Source organism: Salminus brasiliensis, chromosome 3 (assembly GCF_030463535.1).
Source record: "Salminus brasiliensis chromosome 3, fSalBra1.hap2, whole genome shotgun sequence".
NCBI classification, from domain to species: Eukaryota; Metazoa; Chordata; class Actinopteri; order Characiformes; family Bryconidae; genus Salminus; species Salminus brasiliensis.
In genome coordinates, this window is record NC_132880.1 from 1,278,366 (window position 1) to 1,298,084 (window position 19,719).

The 19,719-nt window shown below is 44.0% G+C and overlaps 1 protein-coding gene across 1 annotated transcript; it reads left to right on the plus strand.

Annotated features, from left to right (window-relative positions):
• Positions 1–1,247: 1,247 nt before the first annotated feature.
• Positions 1,248–18,213, plus strand: elac2 (elaC ribonuclease Z 2). Its single transcript, XM_072675124.1, has 24 exons — positions 1,248–1,689; positions 2,554–2,604; positions 2,838–2,908; positions 2,998–3,062; positions 3,195–3,252; positions 3,361–3,423; positions 3,567–3,707; positions 3,822–3,889; positions 3,976–4,034; positions 4,524–4,596; positions 4,712–4,824; positions 6,126–6,218; positions 6,299–6,437; positions 6,546–6,631; positions 7,875–7,996; positions 8,950–9,046; positions 9,633–9,771; positions 10,012–10,050; positions 10,287–10,396; positions 10,967–11,066; positions 11,964–12,084; positions 13,755–13,833; positions 16,321–16,465; positions 17,125–18,213. The coding sequence occupies exons 1-24, from the start codon at positions 1,379–1,381 to the stop codon at positions 17,350–17,352; spliced, it is 2,571 nt and encodes an 856-aa protein (XP_072531225.1). The 5' UTR covers positions 1,248–1,378; the 3' UTR covers positions 17,353–18,213.
• The last annotated feature ends 1,506 nt before the right edge of the window (positions 18,214–19,719 follow it).

A 19,719-nucleotide genomic window follows, 5' to 3' on the forward strand; every position in this document is an offset into this window, starting at 1 on the left:
CTGAAACTGCCCATAAGCTCACGCCCATCATCAGTGTTCATTTAATTTAGTAAAGCTTGCACTTATTTTACATCATAAACAGGAACAAATAAAAATATAAATGTAAATAAATAAATAGATGGACAGATAAATAGACAGATAGAGAGATAGAGACAGATAATTAAATAGATAGACACAGATACATAAATAGATAGACAAACAGATACATAAATAGATAGATATACAGATACATAAATAGATAGATATACAGATAGATAGACAGACAGATAGATAGATAGACAGATACACAGATATATACATAAATAGATAGATAGATAGATACACAGATAGACAGACAGATAGATAGATAGATAGACAGACAGACAGATAGATAGACAGACAGACAGATAGATAGATAGATAGATAGATAGATAGACAGACAGATAGATAGATAGATAGATAGACAGATAGATAGATAGACAGACAGATAGATAGATAAACAGACAGACAGATAGATAGATATATAGATAGACAGACAGACAGATAGATAGACAGATAGATAGATATATAGATAGACAGACAGACAGATAGATAGATAGATATATAGATAGATATATAGATAGATAGACAGACAGATAGATAAACAGACAGACCGACAGACAGATAGATAAACAGACAGATAGACAGACAGATAGATAGATAGATAGATAGATAGATAGATAGACAGATAGATAGATAGATAGATAGACAGACCGATAGACAGACAGATAGACAGTTAACTGAGTGAGATACAGTACTTTGGCTTTAGTACATGTATAATGTAGTTTCTACACTCTGTTGAATGATCAGCTCCTCCTGCAGTCTGGTGTGTTGTGTGAGGTATTGCTGGACTTCAAGCCTGAAGGTAGGAAACACTGGCTTTGTGAAATGTCAGAGCTCAGTGTATTCTGAATGGGAAAAACCTGTCAATGATTTTATTGCACTTATTTATTTTATGTGTTTATTCTATTCTATTCTGTGTATTTTTTGAGGTTTGTTGCAATGTAATATCTTACAATAAATATCTATATTAAAAAAACTTAATTTAATAATTAAGCTTAAAGTAATACGTTTATTACTTAGGGCTTTTGCATATAACTGTGTAAAATATTTATATAAAAATAAATGAATAAATAAAAAAGATCGCGCTCATATTTTGACATCACGTGCTGTTTCACGTTGGACTATTTTTATCTTACGTCATCACTCAGGGCCGGAAAGCCTCCTGCCTGTCCAGGGTTTTTACCCAGTCTCGTGCGCAGTCACCTTCTGTCAGCGGTCTCGCGCTGCCGTACTCGGTAAACATGCGGCCTCGCTCGTGTCCGTAGTGCCGGTCGGCTCCCCCTGGCTTGGTGCGTTCATGCTCGCGGCACTGTTCTGCTCCCGCGCGGCAGCGTGGCGATTTGTGAAGCGCACGCCGCCGTTCCTGGAGCTCCTTGACGTTAGTGTCGGTGTGTCTCGCGCCGCGTGCTGGTGGCCGTATAGCAGCAGCGTGATGTTGCCACGCGCGGGAAAGAGACCTGCAAAGGACGTGCCGCTGCGGCACTTGCGCTCCCGGGAGAAGCGCGCTCAGAGGGACGTGCTCGGACCGAGCACCGTGCACGTGAAGGTGGTGAGCACAGGAAGCAGGGAGGACGGGAGCGCGCTTTACGTGTGTTCAGAGTACAACCGGTGAGAGAGGGCGAGAGCGAGTGCCTTTAAAGTACTGTACATAAATTAAATATGTAGCTAATTACTTATGCTGAGTTGTGTGTTTTTGTGACGTCAGAAAGTGTTACAGCAGTTTAGCTCCACCCATTTAGTTCACAGGAATTTCAGTCCCCTGTCTGTTCAGACCCATTCAGTCTGCAGCACGTTAGCCCCGCCCAATCCGTCTACAGCACTTTAGCCCCGCCCAATCCGTCTGCAGCACGTTAGCCCCGCCCAATCCGTCTGCAGCACGTTAGCCCCGCCCAATCCGTCTGCAGCACGTTAGCCCCGCCCAATCCGTCTGCAGCACGTTAGCCCTGTCCATTTACTCATGCTATATACAGCAGTTTAGCCACGCCCATTCCATTCAGTATACAGCAGTTTAGCCACGCCCAATCTGTATACAGCAGCCCCACCCATTTAGTCCACAGGTGTTTAGCCCTATCTGTTCAAACCTCGTTCAGTCTGCAGCAGTTTAGCCCCGCCCATTCTATCTGCAGCAGTTTAGCTCCTCCTACTCATGCTGATGTTACCTGCTGATGGTTCCCAGACTATTTTCTAAGTGAGGTTACAAAATAGGACAGCCAATCGTAAGCAAGCTCATTTGCATATACCAGGCTGATTAAAGGTACTTATTAGTGTTCAATTTGACTTTACACTTTACTTCACTTTACTTTACAGTTTACTTGCACATTTAACAACAGAAATAATGTGTTTTAGTGGATAGATTTGGGAATTAATATAAGTTAATTGATTTATTAATTGATTAATTAATCAGTTAATTAATCTTCACTTTGCTCTGCTCTGACAATCCGATCCAAATAAACGCTTGTGCTTGTTTTTCAGGTATCTGTTCAACTGCGGTGAAGGAACCCAGAGACTGATGCAGGAACACAAGTAACAATCATTATTATTAATAATCCTTAATTCATTGATTAATATTTACGACTCTGTTTGTGTGTTTGTGTCCTTTAACTGTCTGAAAGAGGTTTATTTGCTGATTCTTCTGTTATTGACTTTCATCACCAGTTTTAGGGCTGCTGTTGCAACGTACAGTAAAGAATACATAGGTTACCCAGGCAACCGCATCCGCTGTGAGATCAGCGTGAAACCATCTGCTTGTTTTTCAGGCTGAAGGTGGCTACCCTGGACAACATCTTCCTCACCCGGATGAGCTGGGAGGTGGTGGGCGGCCTGTCGGGTACGGTGTTGTCACACACACACACACACACACACACACACACTCACACTCTCTGTGTGCAGCGCAGCTGACTAATTCTCCTCCTGCAGGAATGATCCTCACCCTCAGAGACACCGGATTGCCAGACTGTGTCCTAGTCGGACCCCCGCAGCTGGTGTGTACCCCTCTCTCTCTTATTTCTCTCTTTCTGTCGGATCCTTTTGGGTTGTAAAGTAGGAGGTGTTTTAATATTGTGTGTGTGTGTGTGTGTGTGTGTGTGTGTGTGTGTGTGTGTTCTTTTGTGCAGGAGAAGTATTTGCAAGCCATCAAAGTGTTCACAGGACCACTGGACGGCCTCAAACTGTGTAAGAAAGTTTCTGAGCTGTGTGTGTGTCAGAGTGTCAAAGTCAGTAAGTTGTGTGTGTTATTTCTGATGGTTGTGTGTGTGTGTGTGTGTGTGTGTCGGAGCGCAGCGGTGAGACAGTGCACAGAGTTTAAAGATGACACCATGACCGTCACCCAAGTGCCCATAATTGGTGAGTGTGTTTCGCCCTGCTGGTGTCAGATATCCACATCGGTGTGTTTCAGTGACCAAGTGAGTGTGTGGCTCAGACTGAGGTACCAGAGGTGTGTGTGTGTGTGTGTGTGTGTGTGTGTGTTTGTGTGTGTGTGTGTGTAGCTGAGTTGAAAGCAGACAGAATGAGGCGAAGCAGCAGTCCGAGTGGCAGTTCCACCTCTAGCCCACGGAGGGAGCTGTGGCAGCCAAATGAGTGTGAGGAGAGCTACGGCGAAGAAAGAGCGTCACAAGCAGAAAATCCAGGTATAGGGAAAAAAAGAATGACTCTTAAGAACACACACACACACACACACACACACACACACTAATTCAGTATCAGTATAGTAGTCCATATCTGTATAAAGTCCCTGCTGGCAGTTTTTGTTCCAGAAGGCAGAGAGAAAGCTACGCGGGACCCTTCCTTGGTCTTGGCTTTTGTCTGTAAGGTAAAGATTGACATGGTTCTCAACAGAACTGTTCAGCTGTACTTTAAAGCCCATTTGGTTTAACCACAATCCCCTCTGACCTCCAGCTGCATCCCAGACAAGGAAACTTCCTCGTGCATAAAGCGAAAGAGCTGGGCTTACCTGTGTGAGTGTGCACCTCTGTGTCTGTGGTCGTTCTTATTGTATTATTCACTCTACTGCATGTTTCTACTGCTAAACCAAAGCCCTCCATCCTCAAAAATCATGGACAAAAGTCTTGGGACACCTGCTCAGTCATCGTTTCTTCTGAAATCAAGGATATTAAAAATACAACAATAGTGATATCCACTCCTTGTTATTCCCAACTCATCCCAAAAAAAAAAGAACTAGCATTATTAGGCAGCATGGTGCCAATAGGTTCATGCTGATCAGCTCCAGAGAGTCATATTGTCTATTGGCAGTACTAGACAAGACATGTGTGTGCATTTGCACATCTGTCAGCAATTGGTGCAAAACCTGAAGTAGCTGAATGCAGTCATATGCAATCATTAGAATGGGTGTCCACAAACATTTGGAAATGTAGTGTATGATGGCTTATGTAAGTGTAAGTGAGTCATTTGAACGGGGCGCTAAAACTTTTGCCGTGTATCTGCAGGGGGACGGCCGCTATCGGACCCATCGTACATGCTTTGAAGGAAGGGAAGAGTGTGACGTATGAAGGAAAAGAGGTAAAACGCTCCCGGTGCTGCCAGGCTCCGCAGGGGGGTGTAAGGGGTGGGGGGATGGAGAGGAGGGGTGGGGTAGGACCTGGTTATAGCGTTTTCACTCTGCTGTGTGTTTCAGATCCAGGCTAGTGAAGTGTGCATGCCCACTGAGCCCGGGCCGGTGTTCCTCGTGATTGACTGCCCATCCGAGGACTTCATTAAGCCTCTGTGCACTAATGAGACCCTCCAAAGGTACGGACGCTCCAAAATCAATTCCCGTCCAGTTTAGTGTCCGGTAAAGTCATGCCTTATCAAAGCATGAGGGACGACCTGTGGGACACTGGTGTAAACTGGTCTGCTGCACTAGGGTTACTAGACTTTTACCAGTTAGCAGTAAGAGCTGCTGGAGCTGCTTGTGTGCATCAGTATAGCAGATCCATCTTAAAGGGAAAGTCCACCAGCTTTTTCAATTTTCAGGAAAATGTTCCTATGGAGACGTAAAAAATATTGTCAGGCCAAGCATTTAGATTTATTAATTAATTGTGATACATTTAGTTATCTTGGTGCACAATTAGCTTTTCTTAGTGTATCGTGAGTATCGTCAGTGCTTAAAAAGCACAGATTAACGGCACTTTCATTACAGAGAGTGTATCAGTCTTATTTAATTCAATGGGATGAAGCGTATTTTGCGTAACAATCACAGTACCGCGGCTGGGAGAGTATTTGGATTGCAGTTTTTAATTTATTAAAATTTACACTGTTTGTACATTTTGTCTACATGATGAAATATTGCAATATATTTTGTGTATCATAAGAATTTTGTAATATAAAATTTTTCAATTTCGGCCAGGAGTTGAGCTGGGTGATATTGCAGAATTTTATATTACGATATTTAAAGACATTTTTAAATGACTGACTGTCAAATGATGTAAAATCACTCCTTATTTCCATTCTAGTCCAAAACCTTGTACCTTACACCATACAGCAGCACTATGTAGTTCTTTACGTCCAGACTGTGTCCGTCTGTTTCTCTGCAGACTCTGTTCTCAGCCTCCTCTCACCCTGTTTGTGCTTCACTGGTCAGGACCCCACAGGACTGACCACCACAGAGCAGACTGTAGTATTTGGCTGACCTGGTGGTGGTGGTGAGTCTGTTAGTGTGTGTTGCGCTGGTGCTGGTGCTGGTGGATCAGACACAGCAGTCACTGCTGGACTGAGAATAGTCCACCAACCAGAAATAGGCATTTTGGCTTTCCCAAAAGAGAGAGTATTCTGTGGGATGCTCGCGTGACCATTTAAGGCTCATCGTTGGGCTAGGATGCTGTCAGGACACCTAGCCAGGTTTAGTTGGTGTGTTTAGAGCTTGACTTGAGCCACCAACCTTCAGGACGTGTGGTAAACGAGCATCCAGACCTTTCCTCAAGCTGGGCTGGACTCCTGACCACCAGGACTGGAATTGGCCCTGCTTCCGAGGCCTGAAACACTTCAGGGTCTTGGGTTGCTGGTTCTGTGTCCGTTGAGTCTGACCGTGGAGCTGTGTGTGTGTGTTGTAGGTATCAGAGTGGGGAGGATGCAGCCACTCTGGTGGTCCACATGACCCCAGAATCCCTGCTGAAGTCCGAGGAGTATCAGCGCTGGATGGAGAGGTACACACTGTTGCCGCTTCTCTCTCTTTTATCATGTTGGTGCTTAAGACGTTCCTCAGACTCGGCTCCCCTCCCCTCAGGTTCCCCTCCAGTACGGAGCACTTGATCATGAACGAGCAGGCGTCCAGCGTCCACAACATCAGGAGCCATAAGATCCAGACCCAGCTGAACCTGATTGATGCGAACGTCTTCCCCAAGCTGCAGTACTTCACCAGCCCGGTAGCGTGCTCGAACCGTTGTTCTGTGCTGTACTGACGTGCAGGAAAGAGGAAGTGGGGGTTGTGGAAGTTTACCAGTGTAATCTGTTGTTTGTGTGCTTTGCTGTAGGAACCTCAGGCTCCTCTGCATGTTCCCAACACGAGAGCGGAGTGTCTGCTAAAATTCCAGCTCAGACCCAAAACGGAGTGGCAGCGGTGAGACCTCGCCTCCGACAGCACTGATATGCAGTTCATAATTCACAATCCAGATTACATGCATTCCTTAATCTAGTTCATGGTCAAATATTGTACAGATTGCAAACGGCACGTTAATGTAATCCCAAAATCATAATCCTCAATCCAGAGTTCATATTCCCCCACTCTGGATTATAGAGTTTATAGTCCCCATTTCAGATTACACTCATCCAGAGCTTGTCTTCCTGGTTCTGGATTGCAATAATCTTGAGTTTATATTTCCCGCACTAGATTACACTTAAATTCATATTTCCAAATTCAGTTCATTCAGAGTTCATACCCCTTTCTCCAGATTACAGTAATCTAAAGTTTATATTTATATCTACACTAATCTAGATCATGTTTCCCAGTTCAGAATAAACTAATCCAAAGATTTTATTCCCCAGTTCAGATTACGCTGATCTAGAGATCCTGTTTTCCCCGGTTCAGATTACGCTGATCTAGAGATCTTGATTTCCCTGGTTCAGATTCCGCTTATCTAGAGATCCTGTTTTCCCTGGTTCAGATTACGCTGATCTAGAGATCCTGTTTTCCCTGGTTCAGATTCCGCTTATCTAGAGATCCTGATTTCCCTGGTTCAGATTACGCTGATCTAGAGATCCTGTTTTCCCCGGTTCAGATTACGCTGATCTAGAGATCCTGTTTTCCCCGGTTCAGATTCCAAGAATTCATATTCCCCCAGTTCAGGTTCCACTACTGGAGTATTCATATTCCCCAGGCCAGATAACTGTAATCTGGACCCCCCATTCCCCACTACAGTTTACTGTAATCTGCACTGGTATTCTCCAGTCTTGGACTAATTTAGAAATCCCCCAGAAATCTTCCAGTTCTGAGTCCACTTCAGAACCAGTTATCCAGACTAACACTGCTCTCAGACGCTGTAATGTACTCTATGATGCAGCTTAAGATAAACCATAGCTTCAGTAATCTTCAGTCTTAAGTCAGAATGGCTGGGACAGCGTGTCTCCTGTCCTGTCTCCAGATTAAAAGTTATAGTCCAGTACTTCTGGACAGAAGCTCTGTAGTGGAGCTTGGCGGTGGACGGGCCGCTGTCTCCGTTTCTCTGCCTCTCAAAGACGCTGATGAAGGATTTGCTTCAGTTGCTTCCAGCTATTATATTTCTGTCAGCACTTGCTCAGATGACTGAGAGTATTTGATTGTGATCTGTGTGTGTGTGTGTGTGTGTGTGTGTGTGTGTTCGCAGAGATGCCATCCCTGCCTGCGACGAGAAGGAATTTGTTAAGGAGGCTGCAGAGGTGCCAAACTTTCTGCAGGAAGTGGAGGAGTTCAAACGGTTCCAATCGACCGACTCTGTCACCCTGTCTGGTGAGATGGAAATGGGGAGTGAAGGAGAGCGGGGTGGGGTGGGCCGGTGGTGGGCCGGTGGTGGCGGATGGTGGGGGAAGGAGATGGACAGGAACACTGATGCTTGGTGACGTTTCATTTTCTCAGCTGAGCGGCCTGCTGACCTTCTCCCCTCTCGGCTGAATCGAGCACTTCTTCAGTGCTGCCGCTTCTCCGCAGGGGGAGCTGGGGGGTGCGCTGAGCGGGTCGCCGTGTGTGGTTTAGGAGCAGTTCGGCACGGGGGGGGGGGCAGGGTGGTAATGCATCCCCCGAACACAGTGGAGTGGTTTTGTCCCAAAGTGTGTTTATCTGAGCTTCTCCTCTGACTCCGCTGATGCTCTTCAGGTGAGGCTGAGGCTGTTGGGAACTCGTCGGACTTATCGGCGCAGTTTAGCTGAAAGGATCAGTTCATCACCGCTGGGGGTGTAACTAGGCTTGGGTGGTGTAACGCTGCATACCGACGATGCGTCAGATTTCTGTTCTGTGTCTGCCTGTCTGGTGTATGACCAAGTAAGCTTATTCCCCAATGTACATTCAAGAGAGCCACAGGGTGGGGGGCTGTGGCTGCTCACTGATTGGGGACGGACAAGCCCACTGTACAGCTGCTCTGAGCCGTCTGAGACTCGGTGGCGCTAATCTAGAGATCCTGATATCCCCAGTTCAGATTACGCTAATCTAACAATCCTGTTTTGCCCTGTTCAGATTACGCTAATCTGTAGCTGAGCTAGCTAAACAAAGGATAGCTTAGCGAGTGGCTCCAGACACTTTCCGGGCTTTCAACAGCAGTCACTCAATCATTAGACCACTGAGCCGGGGGCCCATTGTCGACTCTATTATTGATGCTTGCTGCACACACTGTTCTGCTGGTTTCTAGGCAGTATTCTGAGTTTCTGAGTATGTGTGTGTGTGTGTGTGTGTGTGTGTGTGTGTTAAAGGTAAAGTAGCCCGCTACCCTGAGGTGGTGTTTTTGGGGACAGGATCAGCTCTGCCGATGAAGATCAGGAACGTCAGCGGCACTCTGCTCAATATCAGGTACTGAAGAATGTTCACTTCTTAGCCCCTAGAGGGCGCAGCAGTAACCCACAGCACACACAGTGTTCAGTGATTTATGAGTTCTAAACCTTCTTCACTGTTGATAAACCGATCAGCCATAACATTAAAACCTCTGCCAGGTGTGGTGATTAACTCTGCTGATCTGACATTAGGCAGCACAGTTCTCCACGACTGGGTCAGAACATCTCCAAAACATCAGGCCGGTCTTGTGGGGTGTTGTGTTAATGCCGTGGTCAGCTGCAACTACCCAAAGGCGACTGGGTCATGATCCCTAGTGGCTCCCTAATGCTCATGGAGGCCTGCTAATATCTTGGTACCAGATACCACAGGACACTTTTAGAGGCTATTATGGAGTCCATGCCTCGACGGGTCAGAGCTGTAGACCCAAGGAGGGCCTACATAATAGTCGGTGGTTTTAATGTAATGGCTGATGGGTATAAGTAGAAGAGGAGATTGTATTGTGATCTGGTGTGTGTGTGTGTGTGTGTGTGTGTGTGTGTGTGTGTGTGTGTGTGTGTGTGTGTGTGTGTGTGTGTGTGTGTCATCCCTTGTCTGCCCGTCCTAGCCCTTCCCAGTCTCTGCTGTTGGACTGCGGCGAAGGCACTTTTTGTCAGTTGTGCCGTCACTATGGCAACCAAGTGGACGAGATGTTGGCCAAGTTGTCCACGGTGTTTATTTCCCACATACACGCGGATCATCACACGGTGAGTGCACACAGGATTCTCACACACACACACACACACCCTACAAACTCAAACAAAAAATGATGTGATAAGCACTATGGCCAATAGCCTCCTATGGGCTCCTAAAACAGTGAGGTGTGTGTATGTATAGCCTTGTAATGTCTTTATTGGGTGTGTACAAATCCTAAAACCTCACTTACTGATGTTTGTTTGTTTATTTATTTATTTATTTATTTTCTTTCTTTTCCATTTCTCTGTTAGGGTTTAATTAATTTGCTGCTGCAGAGAGAGCGAGCCATGGTAAGTGCTTCTCTTCTCCCTCCATCTTCTTGTTTTTCGACAGGGCTGATATTCTTTCCCTGCTTTGCTAAAACAACTCCTTTGGACAGGAAATTCTGTCTAACTGACTCTCACTGCCTTCATGATTCCACATTTACTCAATTTTACACTGAAATTTGATGTTTGAAATCGCCTCTCCTGCACTGTACAGTATAATGTCTTGCTGGTTGGGTTTCTGTCTCTCTCTGATGGTGTAGAAAAGTCTGGGGAAGGCCTTCACTCCGATTTATCTGGTGGGCCCCGCTGGAGTCATGACGTGGCTGAACCAGTACCACCACCACTGCCAGGAAATCCTCAGCCACATCAAGTAAGACCAGCAGTAAACGCTCCAGAAAAGCATCCAGTCCAGTACAGCTGATTTGAAGAATGTGGGGAGTTCTGGACTTTGGGCTCATATATATATATATATATATATATATATATATATATATATATATATATATATATATATTATATATATAAAAATGATGCAGTTTGTTCTGCCGAGTCCTGCTCGGTTAAAAGTGAGACCTATAGAGTACAAGACGTTCATGCCTATCTGGATCGACTGACCGGATTCTGTTCACACTCGTCATTAAAATGCGTCTGCAGTGAGATCAGACGAGATCAGATTGCAATTTTCCTGCATAAAAAGCCACACCAACACGTCCATTGTTTTTCACGTCCACGTGTTTCCTTATTTCCTTATTTCTGTTCGCCTGATGGACCTGTGTTAAATGTGAACGAGCTCCGTCTCTGACCACCTCCCACTTTCAGGTGTCTGAGGACAGGCTGTAGAACCAGAACCATGTGTTCTCCACTGCCTCCTGAGACAGATGAGTGTTCTTGAGTTGATTGGTTCTGTAGTGACCTGCTTTTTTCTGTCTGTGTGTTTTAGCTTCATCCCATCCAAGTGTCTGGCTGAGGGAGTGGAGGTGATCAGGTTTAAAACCAAGTCCTTCATTCAGGCCACTCTGAAGATAAATGACCTCTCTAAGGTACAAACACTAATGAATCTTATATACACTACTCTCTAAACCAACAGATAATACAGTAAATCCAGTAATATCCTAACATTTGATATACAGGATGAAGCTCTAATAACATTAATATCCAATATGAAGCTCTAATAACATGAATATCCAGTATGAAGCTCTAATATCATTAATATCAGTATGAATCTTTATCATTAATATCCAGTATGAAGCTCTAATAACAGTAATTCCCAGTATGAAGCTTTATTATCATTAATATCCAGTATGAAGCTCTAATAACATTAATATCCAGTATGAAGCTCTAATAACAGTAATATCCAGTATGAAGCTCTAATATCATTAATATCCAGTATGAAGCTCTAATAACAGTAATTTCCAGTATGAAGCTCTAAATACAGTAATTTCCAGTATGAAGCTCTAAATACATTAATATCCAGTATGAAGCTCTAATAACAGTAATTTCCAGTATGAAGCTCTAATAACATTAATATCCAGTATGAAGCTCTAATATCATTAATATCCAGTATGAAGCTTTATTATCATTAATTTCCAGTATGAAGCTCTAATAACAGTAATTTCCAGTATGAAGCTCTAATAACAGTAATATCCAGTATGAAGCTCTAATAGCATTAATATCCAGTATGAAGCTCTAATAGCATTAATATCCAGAATGAAGCTCTAATAGCATTAATATCCAGAATGAAGCTCTAATAGCATTAATATCCAGTATGAAGCTCTAATAGCATTAATATCCAGTATGAAGCTCTAATAGCATTAATATCCAGTATGAAGCTCTAATAACAGTAATATCCAGTATGAAGCTCTAATAACAGTAATATCCAGTATGAAGCTCTAATAACAGTAATATCCAGTATGAAGCTCTAATGATGTTAATATCAGTTTCAGACCTGTCTGGTGCGGCACTGTAGGAACGCGTTTGCCTGCAGTTTGACCCATCAGTCCGGCTGGCAGCTCGTTTTCTCTGGAGACACCATGCCCTGTGAGGCTCTTGTACAAATGGGTGAGTTCTACACACACTGTTCTCACACCTGGACTGTGGCCTCGCGGCTCTAAAGCAGTGGGTTTTGGTGGGAGCTGGAGGAGTGACTGGAACTGTCTTGGGTACTGATTTATGACTCATGCCTTAGACTCTCCATAAGGGGGCATTATTAGCATCTCTCTCCGCATTAGGCGAATCACAGGCTTGTGGAGTGGACTACCTGCACTACCTTCCCCCACAGCCTCCGGTGAGTGTGTGTTCTCACCAGAACGCTCCTGTAAGGGTTTTAATGGTGCGGATAACGGAGCTGATTTATGACGAGACCCTGTAGAGTTTCAGCTCACTTTTGGGGACTTCTATTGGATAAACCCGCCTCACTGCGGTGGGATCGAGCTGTGTGTGTGTGTGTGTGTGTGTGTGTGTGTGTGTGGGTGTGGGTGTGTGTATGGGTATGTCTGTAATTGTTCTGTCCTGAGTGGGTCAGATCAATAGGGATGTTCCTGTATTTAAAGCCGCGGGTTGGTTGAATTTTCTGCTTCCTCTGCCCGCCTGCTCTGTTATTGATCAGCACTGTAGGCGTCCCTGCAGCCCAAAACCCTGCTAATAGCCCCAAAGAGAGAGAGAGAGAAATGCTCCATTGACTGTCTCTAAATTAGCTGGCGGAGTCTCTACCAGGCTGAAGCTCCACTTCTTCACCCACAGCCTTTATTACTGCAGGACTCCTGATCTAACACAGATACAGTGATTGATTACTCCAGGCTGGCTGGTGGGAGAGATTGTGTGTGGGTTTCTTTTATATATTTTCTGGACAAAAATGTGTTCTTGGGGAAATCCAGAGGAAAAACAGGACTCAACAGTGGACATTTATTTACAGCTGAAAGGTGAAAACCACTGCTCTTCAGTTTGTGGGTCCAGGCTGCAGAAATGTGGACAAAGCCTACCTTATCAAAATTCACACATAAAAATACACATGGCATAACTTATTATTGCATATATTTGCATATATATATGTGTGTGTGTGTGTGTGTGTGTGTGTGTGTGTGTGTATATGATGCATATGGGGCATTGCTATTGCATATAGAAACTTTATATATACATAAAACATAACATAAACAGTAACATATATGTAAAGCATGGGACATATTGCAAATATATTCCTATATAAAACATAAGGGACATATTACATATAGAGTCATAAAGCTTGGGACAAATTATTGCATATAGATACAAATATATAGAACTTATAGATGCTTATATAATACATATGAAACGTATAACATAGAACACTTGGGACATATTACATATATACATATAAAATACATATGGGACAAATTATTACATACAGATACTTATATATGCATGTATACTACAGATGGGACATACTTATTACATATAGATACGTGTGTGTGTATACTACATGAGACTTTTTAAAAATATATATATATATATTACATAAATACAAGCAATTTATTATATATAGATACTTACATTTATACAAAAGACCTCAGACAGATTATCAATGAACATTTATATCACATGAATTCCAGATAATTTGCACATATAGATATTTGCATAAATATTATGATACAAATGGGAGTGTGTGTGTGTGTGTGTGTGTGTGTGTGTGTGTGTGTGTGTGTGTGTGTGTGTGTGGCCAGATGTGTTCATTGGTGTGTGTTGATGTGTTGCAGGAAAAAATGCCACATTGCTGATACATGAAGCCACGCTGGAAGATGGGATGGAAGAACAGGCCATAGAGAAAAGACACAGGTAACCTGTTCACTGACCATCTTACACACACACACACACACACACACACACACACACACACACACACTGTACGAGCTGTTTTAAAGAGCGGCTGGAACAGCACTGCGCAGACTTCCAGCTCGGTCACACTGATACTCCTTCAGTTTCCCGCATACAGCAGTGCGGGGAGACAGACGAGCAGATAGGGAAGGATGCGGAAAGGTAGAGTCAGCGAGTGCCGAGCGAGATCCCGGTTGATAATGATGATGAGTGTCCCGCTGCTCCCTCACTCACACCGAGCACTCCAGTTCTCTGCTGCTGAAACGGAAAGACTCCAGGAATAAATGGGTTCTGCTCCTAACTGCCCACCTTTCCTTTAGACCCCCCTGTCTGAAGTGGACGCTTTTAGCTTATTGGATCCTCTGCTGAGATTGGATTCGATTTGTCTCGGCTCTGTCCTGCGTGTTAGAGTCCGTTCGGATTGTTCTGAGCTGTGGAATTGCGGCGGGTAGAAGAGGGAGGGAGAGAGAGAGAGAGGGAGAGCGAGAAAGGGTTTGACCTTATCATAAAAATAATATGTCTCTGAAAGTAGGACGTCACCAAAGCCCTCAGAGAGAGGCAGACGCTTTAAAGAGCGAGAACGGGCGAGTCGTGCCGTTCTGCATTACAGACTGTTTTTATTGGGAAGGTCACATTGATCTGAATGGACTCGGCTCTGACCCGGCTCTGACCCGGCAGGTCAGATATAAACAGTAGGAAATCCATTTTTGACTGCCCATCAAAAGTTTGGAGACACCCTCCTTTCTTTTGAGCTGTTTCAGGTAATGTTGGAGTTCTGTCTACTCTTAATTAACCTTTAAGGCCAGAACCACGGTTGGAGCTGCGCAACCCCGGGTTTCCAATTTGGTCACTTAGACTTCGTTTACATTTCAAGCCTCATTAATTCTGAAATTTTGCTCAGATCGAATTTGGTCCCGCCCTTGAACTCGCTGTTCACGCCGTGGGCGGATGAGTGTCGATGTGCCCCAAAACGCTGCCCCCTAGCTGAATTCTACAAACTGTTCATGGGGTTTTATCAGTGATTTTCAGTCTGATTTTGAAACCCCATTCATAGATGGGAGCCTGGTGTGGCGCAACAGGTAACACCACTAACTGCCAGTAAACTACCACACCATGTGGGAGACCAATACACATCAATAAGAGTCCTTGGGCCAGACTCCTAACACTACATTGACCCTCCTCTGTAATACGAGTGATCTTGTGAGTCGCTCTGGATAAGAGCGTCAGCTAAATGCTGTAAATGTAAATGTAAAGATGGCTGCAAGGTGAACAGACTTTCCCTTCGTCACCAGCAGCACTAATCGAAATCCGAACTGACCGTTTGTGTTTGCGTTGGACGGCCACAAATCAGACACGCATCCGATGTAGGACCGCATATAAAAGTGACTCAAATCTGATTTGCAAAGATCAGATCTTTCTCACGTTAAGAGGAAAAATCTGAATGGAGTCACGTCTTGTTCATTTGAGGACAGCATGACCCAGCGTTGGGTCTACTAACAACTATCAACCAGCATGACCACGCTGGTCCACCAGCTTTACCAAACTTCTCAACCAGTGTGACCAGCTTAATGGCCAGCAGGGTAATCAAGGGGGCTGGACATGCTGGTAGACATGCAGCTAGTTCATCAAACTGACACGAGAACATACACCAGCGACACCATGGTTCAGCCACCATCACCAGCTGAAGCTCCATGCTGCGTCAGACCACAGCCAGAATCCCTGTTCCTGCTCAGGATTGGTCAGTGGAGCTCTGGAGGACACGGTGTGTTGCCTTTTTTTTAGAAGATGATGGCGAGGATGAGACGGTTGTAAGCTGTAGATATGCAGCACTTAGAGCAGACTGATGAAGACAGGCTGGAGTTTAGAGAGAAAATCCTCTCCTGCTTTCCTGGCATCATAATTGACAGAATGACCAATTAGTCAGCAGGAGTTCCAGGAACACAGTCGACCATTTCAGCTTTTTAGTTTGGATGAGTAAGACTTCAATTAATCACTGTCTCGCTCAGCTCTCGGGGGACGCAGTGGTCTTCCTGGAGAAGTTCTGGAACAAGAGTGGGGAGGGTCTGTCAGTTTGCTGAAAGTTTCTGTTGATTTATCATGGTGTGTTAAAACAATAAGTTCTGTTTGTTGAGATCAAACTTTATTGATGTTATTAAGATCAGAGCAAATGTCCACAAACTTTGCCTACAAACGCCGCTCTGTACGTCATGTGACCAGGTAATGAAAAGTTACCTGGTCCAAATCCAATCCAAACGGTCCAGTGTGATTCCAGAATCTTCTGACTAATATTCTGTTTGGAAGATTGGACAGAAATACCGCATGACTCTAATAAGGCTTGTGTGTGTTTTGTAAATATTATTTAGACTTGACTTACACTAATCTCTCTCTCTCTCTCTCTCTCTCTCTCTCTCTCTCTCTCTCTCTCTCTCTCTCTCTCTCTCTCTGCAGCACGACCTCGCAGGCCATCGACGTCGGGATGAAGATGAATGCGGAGTTCACCATGCTGAACCACTTCAGCCAGAGATACGCCAAGATCCCCCTCTTCAGTGACCGCTTCAATCAGCGAGTGGGAATCTCCTTCGACCATATGAGGGTGAGCACCATCGCAGTTCACTGCTCTCCTTAGAAGCCTGTTGTGTTTGCATATATTGTACATATGATCTGTGTGTGTATATGTGTGTGTGTGTATATATATTTGTGTGTGTGTTTGTGTATATATGTGTGTGTGTGTGTGTGTGTGTGTGTGTGTATATATATATATATATATATATATATATATATATAATGTTATAGTACAGTGGGATCTGAAAGGTACTGAGAAAAGGGTGTGAACACTAAGGCCAGTACAATATTTTAGTTTTCCCCTTTTCAGTAAGGGGAAACTTATTTTACTTTTTATTTATTTATTTATTTATTATTTTTATTACTATTTTAATGAACATAACAAATGTGAAAAAGTGATAGGAAGGGTCTGAAGACTTGTTGTATATGTGTACACACACTTTATTAGTACATGCTAAACTGTTAATAATAATGTGTGTTTGTGTATGTGTGTGTGTGTGTGTGTGTGTGTGTGTGTGTGTGTGAAAAAAAAAAAAAATAAAAAAAAAAAAAATATATATATATATATCATTTATTTATTTTTATTTTTTTGGTGTGTGTGTGTATATATGTGTACTATGCACAGTAAGTGTATGTAAGTGTCTATAACATGATGTTACTCAGTTTGCTCGTTCGTGATCTGTGTTCCAGATCCGTCTGGGAGATTTCCGCATCCTTCCTCGGCTCTTGGCCCCTCTGAAGGCCCTGTTCGCAGATGAGATTGAGGAGATGGAGGAGAAGAAAGAAAAAAGGGAGCTGAGGGTAGCGAATGCTATGCATTTACAGTCTAACAATAAGGCAGGACAAGGAGGTGGAGCCAAGAGGGAGCAGGATCAGCCTAACGAGGAGACGGCTGCAAAACGGCTGAAGGCTAGCTGAGCCTCCACCAGTCAGTATAGTACAGAAGGACTCGAGATGCATATGTGACGTACAGTCCATCACCACAGACGACCCACTGACCTTAAACACACTTTACGATGTTAATGGAGGCCAATAGGCAGACGCTGATTTTTTTTTTTATTATTATTATTACTATTTTTTATAAATAAAATAAAAAATAAATATTGTTGCCTACATCGAGTCCATGGAGTTTAGCATTAGGCTTTGTTGCAAATAAAGGCACAGTCACAGAAACAGCCAGAGCTGAAAATACAAGGTCTGTGTAGAATTTGGGACCTGCATTATTGGACCATTCAGATGTTCCTTCATAGGTTCTGCAGCTGCCCATTGGCTCCTATTAGAAGTGTGTTATAAGAGAAGGGGTTTTCCGGCATTTTCTCTCCATCTGCGGACACGCATCCAAATGAATGTCTGTGGGACTCGACGCTATGCTACAGATGCAGCAGAACGAGATCAGGGTGGAAACTGCTCAAGTGTTTTTATAATGTTCTCCACGAGCTGCCTCAGAAAGCCCTCGACCAGTGGACACAGTGCTGTAATATGATCCAGCCAATGAGAGGAGATGGTTAGTAAACATTCAGCCCTGCTTAATTTGCGTCACATGAATCCCTTAGTTGCTGTATCTTCTACTGATATAAACTTGATCTGATCGGAGTGCTTTTGAGTTTGGAGTGACTGGAGTGATGCTGAATTTCTCCCCTTCATACAGGGCAGGTCTTGTTTCCTGATTTCAGGGTGTGAATGCTGGTGTACTTTATTTTCTATGTAATGTCGTGGTATTGGTGGATATATATGCAGACTGATTTTTGTTTTAGGAAAATAAACATCTGAATTAAAGAATGCTGCTTATCAGAAGTGTGTAAAATATACTATTTAACTTTTATTAATTTTTCCTACAATGACTTACTTGGGTATTAATAATGGTGCTATATTACTGGATGTTTCCTGAATATGTTTGCAAAGGTTGCTGCATGAACATATTTAAATATAAAGGCAGCAACTAAAATCCATCAATGATGCAATGAGTGATAATGTTAATTCCACCAGGGGGCACTGTTTTAATATATTAGCTTTAGTGCATTTTTATTTATTTATTTTTTGTGCTCTTTCTTCAGCAGTAGATTTCAGTTATGGCTGGCACTGGATCCTTGAACCAGACCGGTTTGGTTCAGGCTGACCATAAGGGGGCACTGTGTGACAGTGAATGTGCAGCTGCAGCTGCAGTGCTGGGCTCTATGGGAGTGGATGTGTTTGAGTGAGGTGGTGGAGAACCCCAGCAGCTTTCTAATCAGCCAGGCATGAATACACTTCTTTATGGTAAGCAGTACTGGTGCGGTCAGGCAGTCGTGGCTAACAAGCAGTGGAAGCTTATAGCCCACTGGTTAGAAGTGTGTGGTCAGGCCCAGCTCAACCAAAGTCTCCTCACATTTATTTATTTAATTATTTTTCTTTAATTAGGAAATTTGAGCTTCCAACAGGCTTTAACGATCCAAACGGGAGAGCACCGGTTCAGTCCCTGGTGATGCCACAGCCATCCGTAAGTGACTAGGAATCCCAGAGACTGGCATCACTCTCTCTGGGTGGATAGGATGACCCTCCTGCCCCCCCCCCCCCCCCCCCCCATCACTTCTCACACTGCTTTTAGTGGGCAACCAATCAGGTGAGCTCATGTACATCCATCAGTCTTAAAGGCGCAGTACTACAAACGGTCTGTTTACTTCTAAGGGAGCGAATTGTGGTGTATAGGTTTGCTTGACTTGCTAGCTACATTAGCCACGTAGCTCCAGCCTCCGCCCAATGCAGGACTGACAGACTGCATTTGGGATAAATGTCGGAAAGTGTGTATCCTGCAGTTACATGAGTGTGTGTGTGTGTGTGTGTGTGTGTGTGTGTGTGGTTCTGATTAGCCCGTTTGAAGCACTGAGACGTGACGCCACTGATTCTGCTGCAGTGTCCATTCTGTACACCCCTCTCTCTCTCGCTCGCTCACTCTCTCTCTCTCGTCCTCACTTAACTTTGTTCTCACTCAAATTTGATCCCCATTTTTAGTCATTTCCCGTTCCCACCCACTAGTTAGGACTCCCCTTTCACACTCTGCTGCCAGCACTGGGAGGATCAAACCAGCGATCTCCTGATGACAGGACCGGCGCCTAGACGGCCGACCCACTCGGGAGCCCATCATCATCATCATCTCGGCTCTTCATTCCCTCAAACTCTCATATTCTCTCTTTCTCTGCCTCCAACATTTATTAACCAATTATTCACTTCTCTAACATTTCCTTTCATTAGCTTTCATTAAATTTAACTCTAATTCTCTCTCTCTCTCTCTCTCTCTCGCTCTCTCTC

Excerpts from the sequence above, each read along its gene's own strand:
- elac2 (XM_072675124.1), top strand. The coding sequence starts at position 1,379 with ATGCTCGCGGCACTGTTCTGCTCCCGCGCGGCAGCGTGGCGATTTGTG. Across the intron at positions 3,424-3,566 it reads CACCCAAGTGCCCATAATTG|CTGAGTTGAAAGCAGACAGA; the intron begins GTGAGTGTGTTT and ends GTGTGTGTGTAG. Across the intron at positions 4,825-6,125 it reads ACTAATGAGACCCTCCAAAG|GTATCAGAGTGGGGAGGATG; the intron begins GTACGGACGCTC and ends TGTGTGTTGTAG.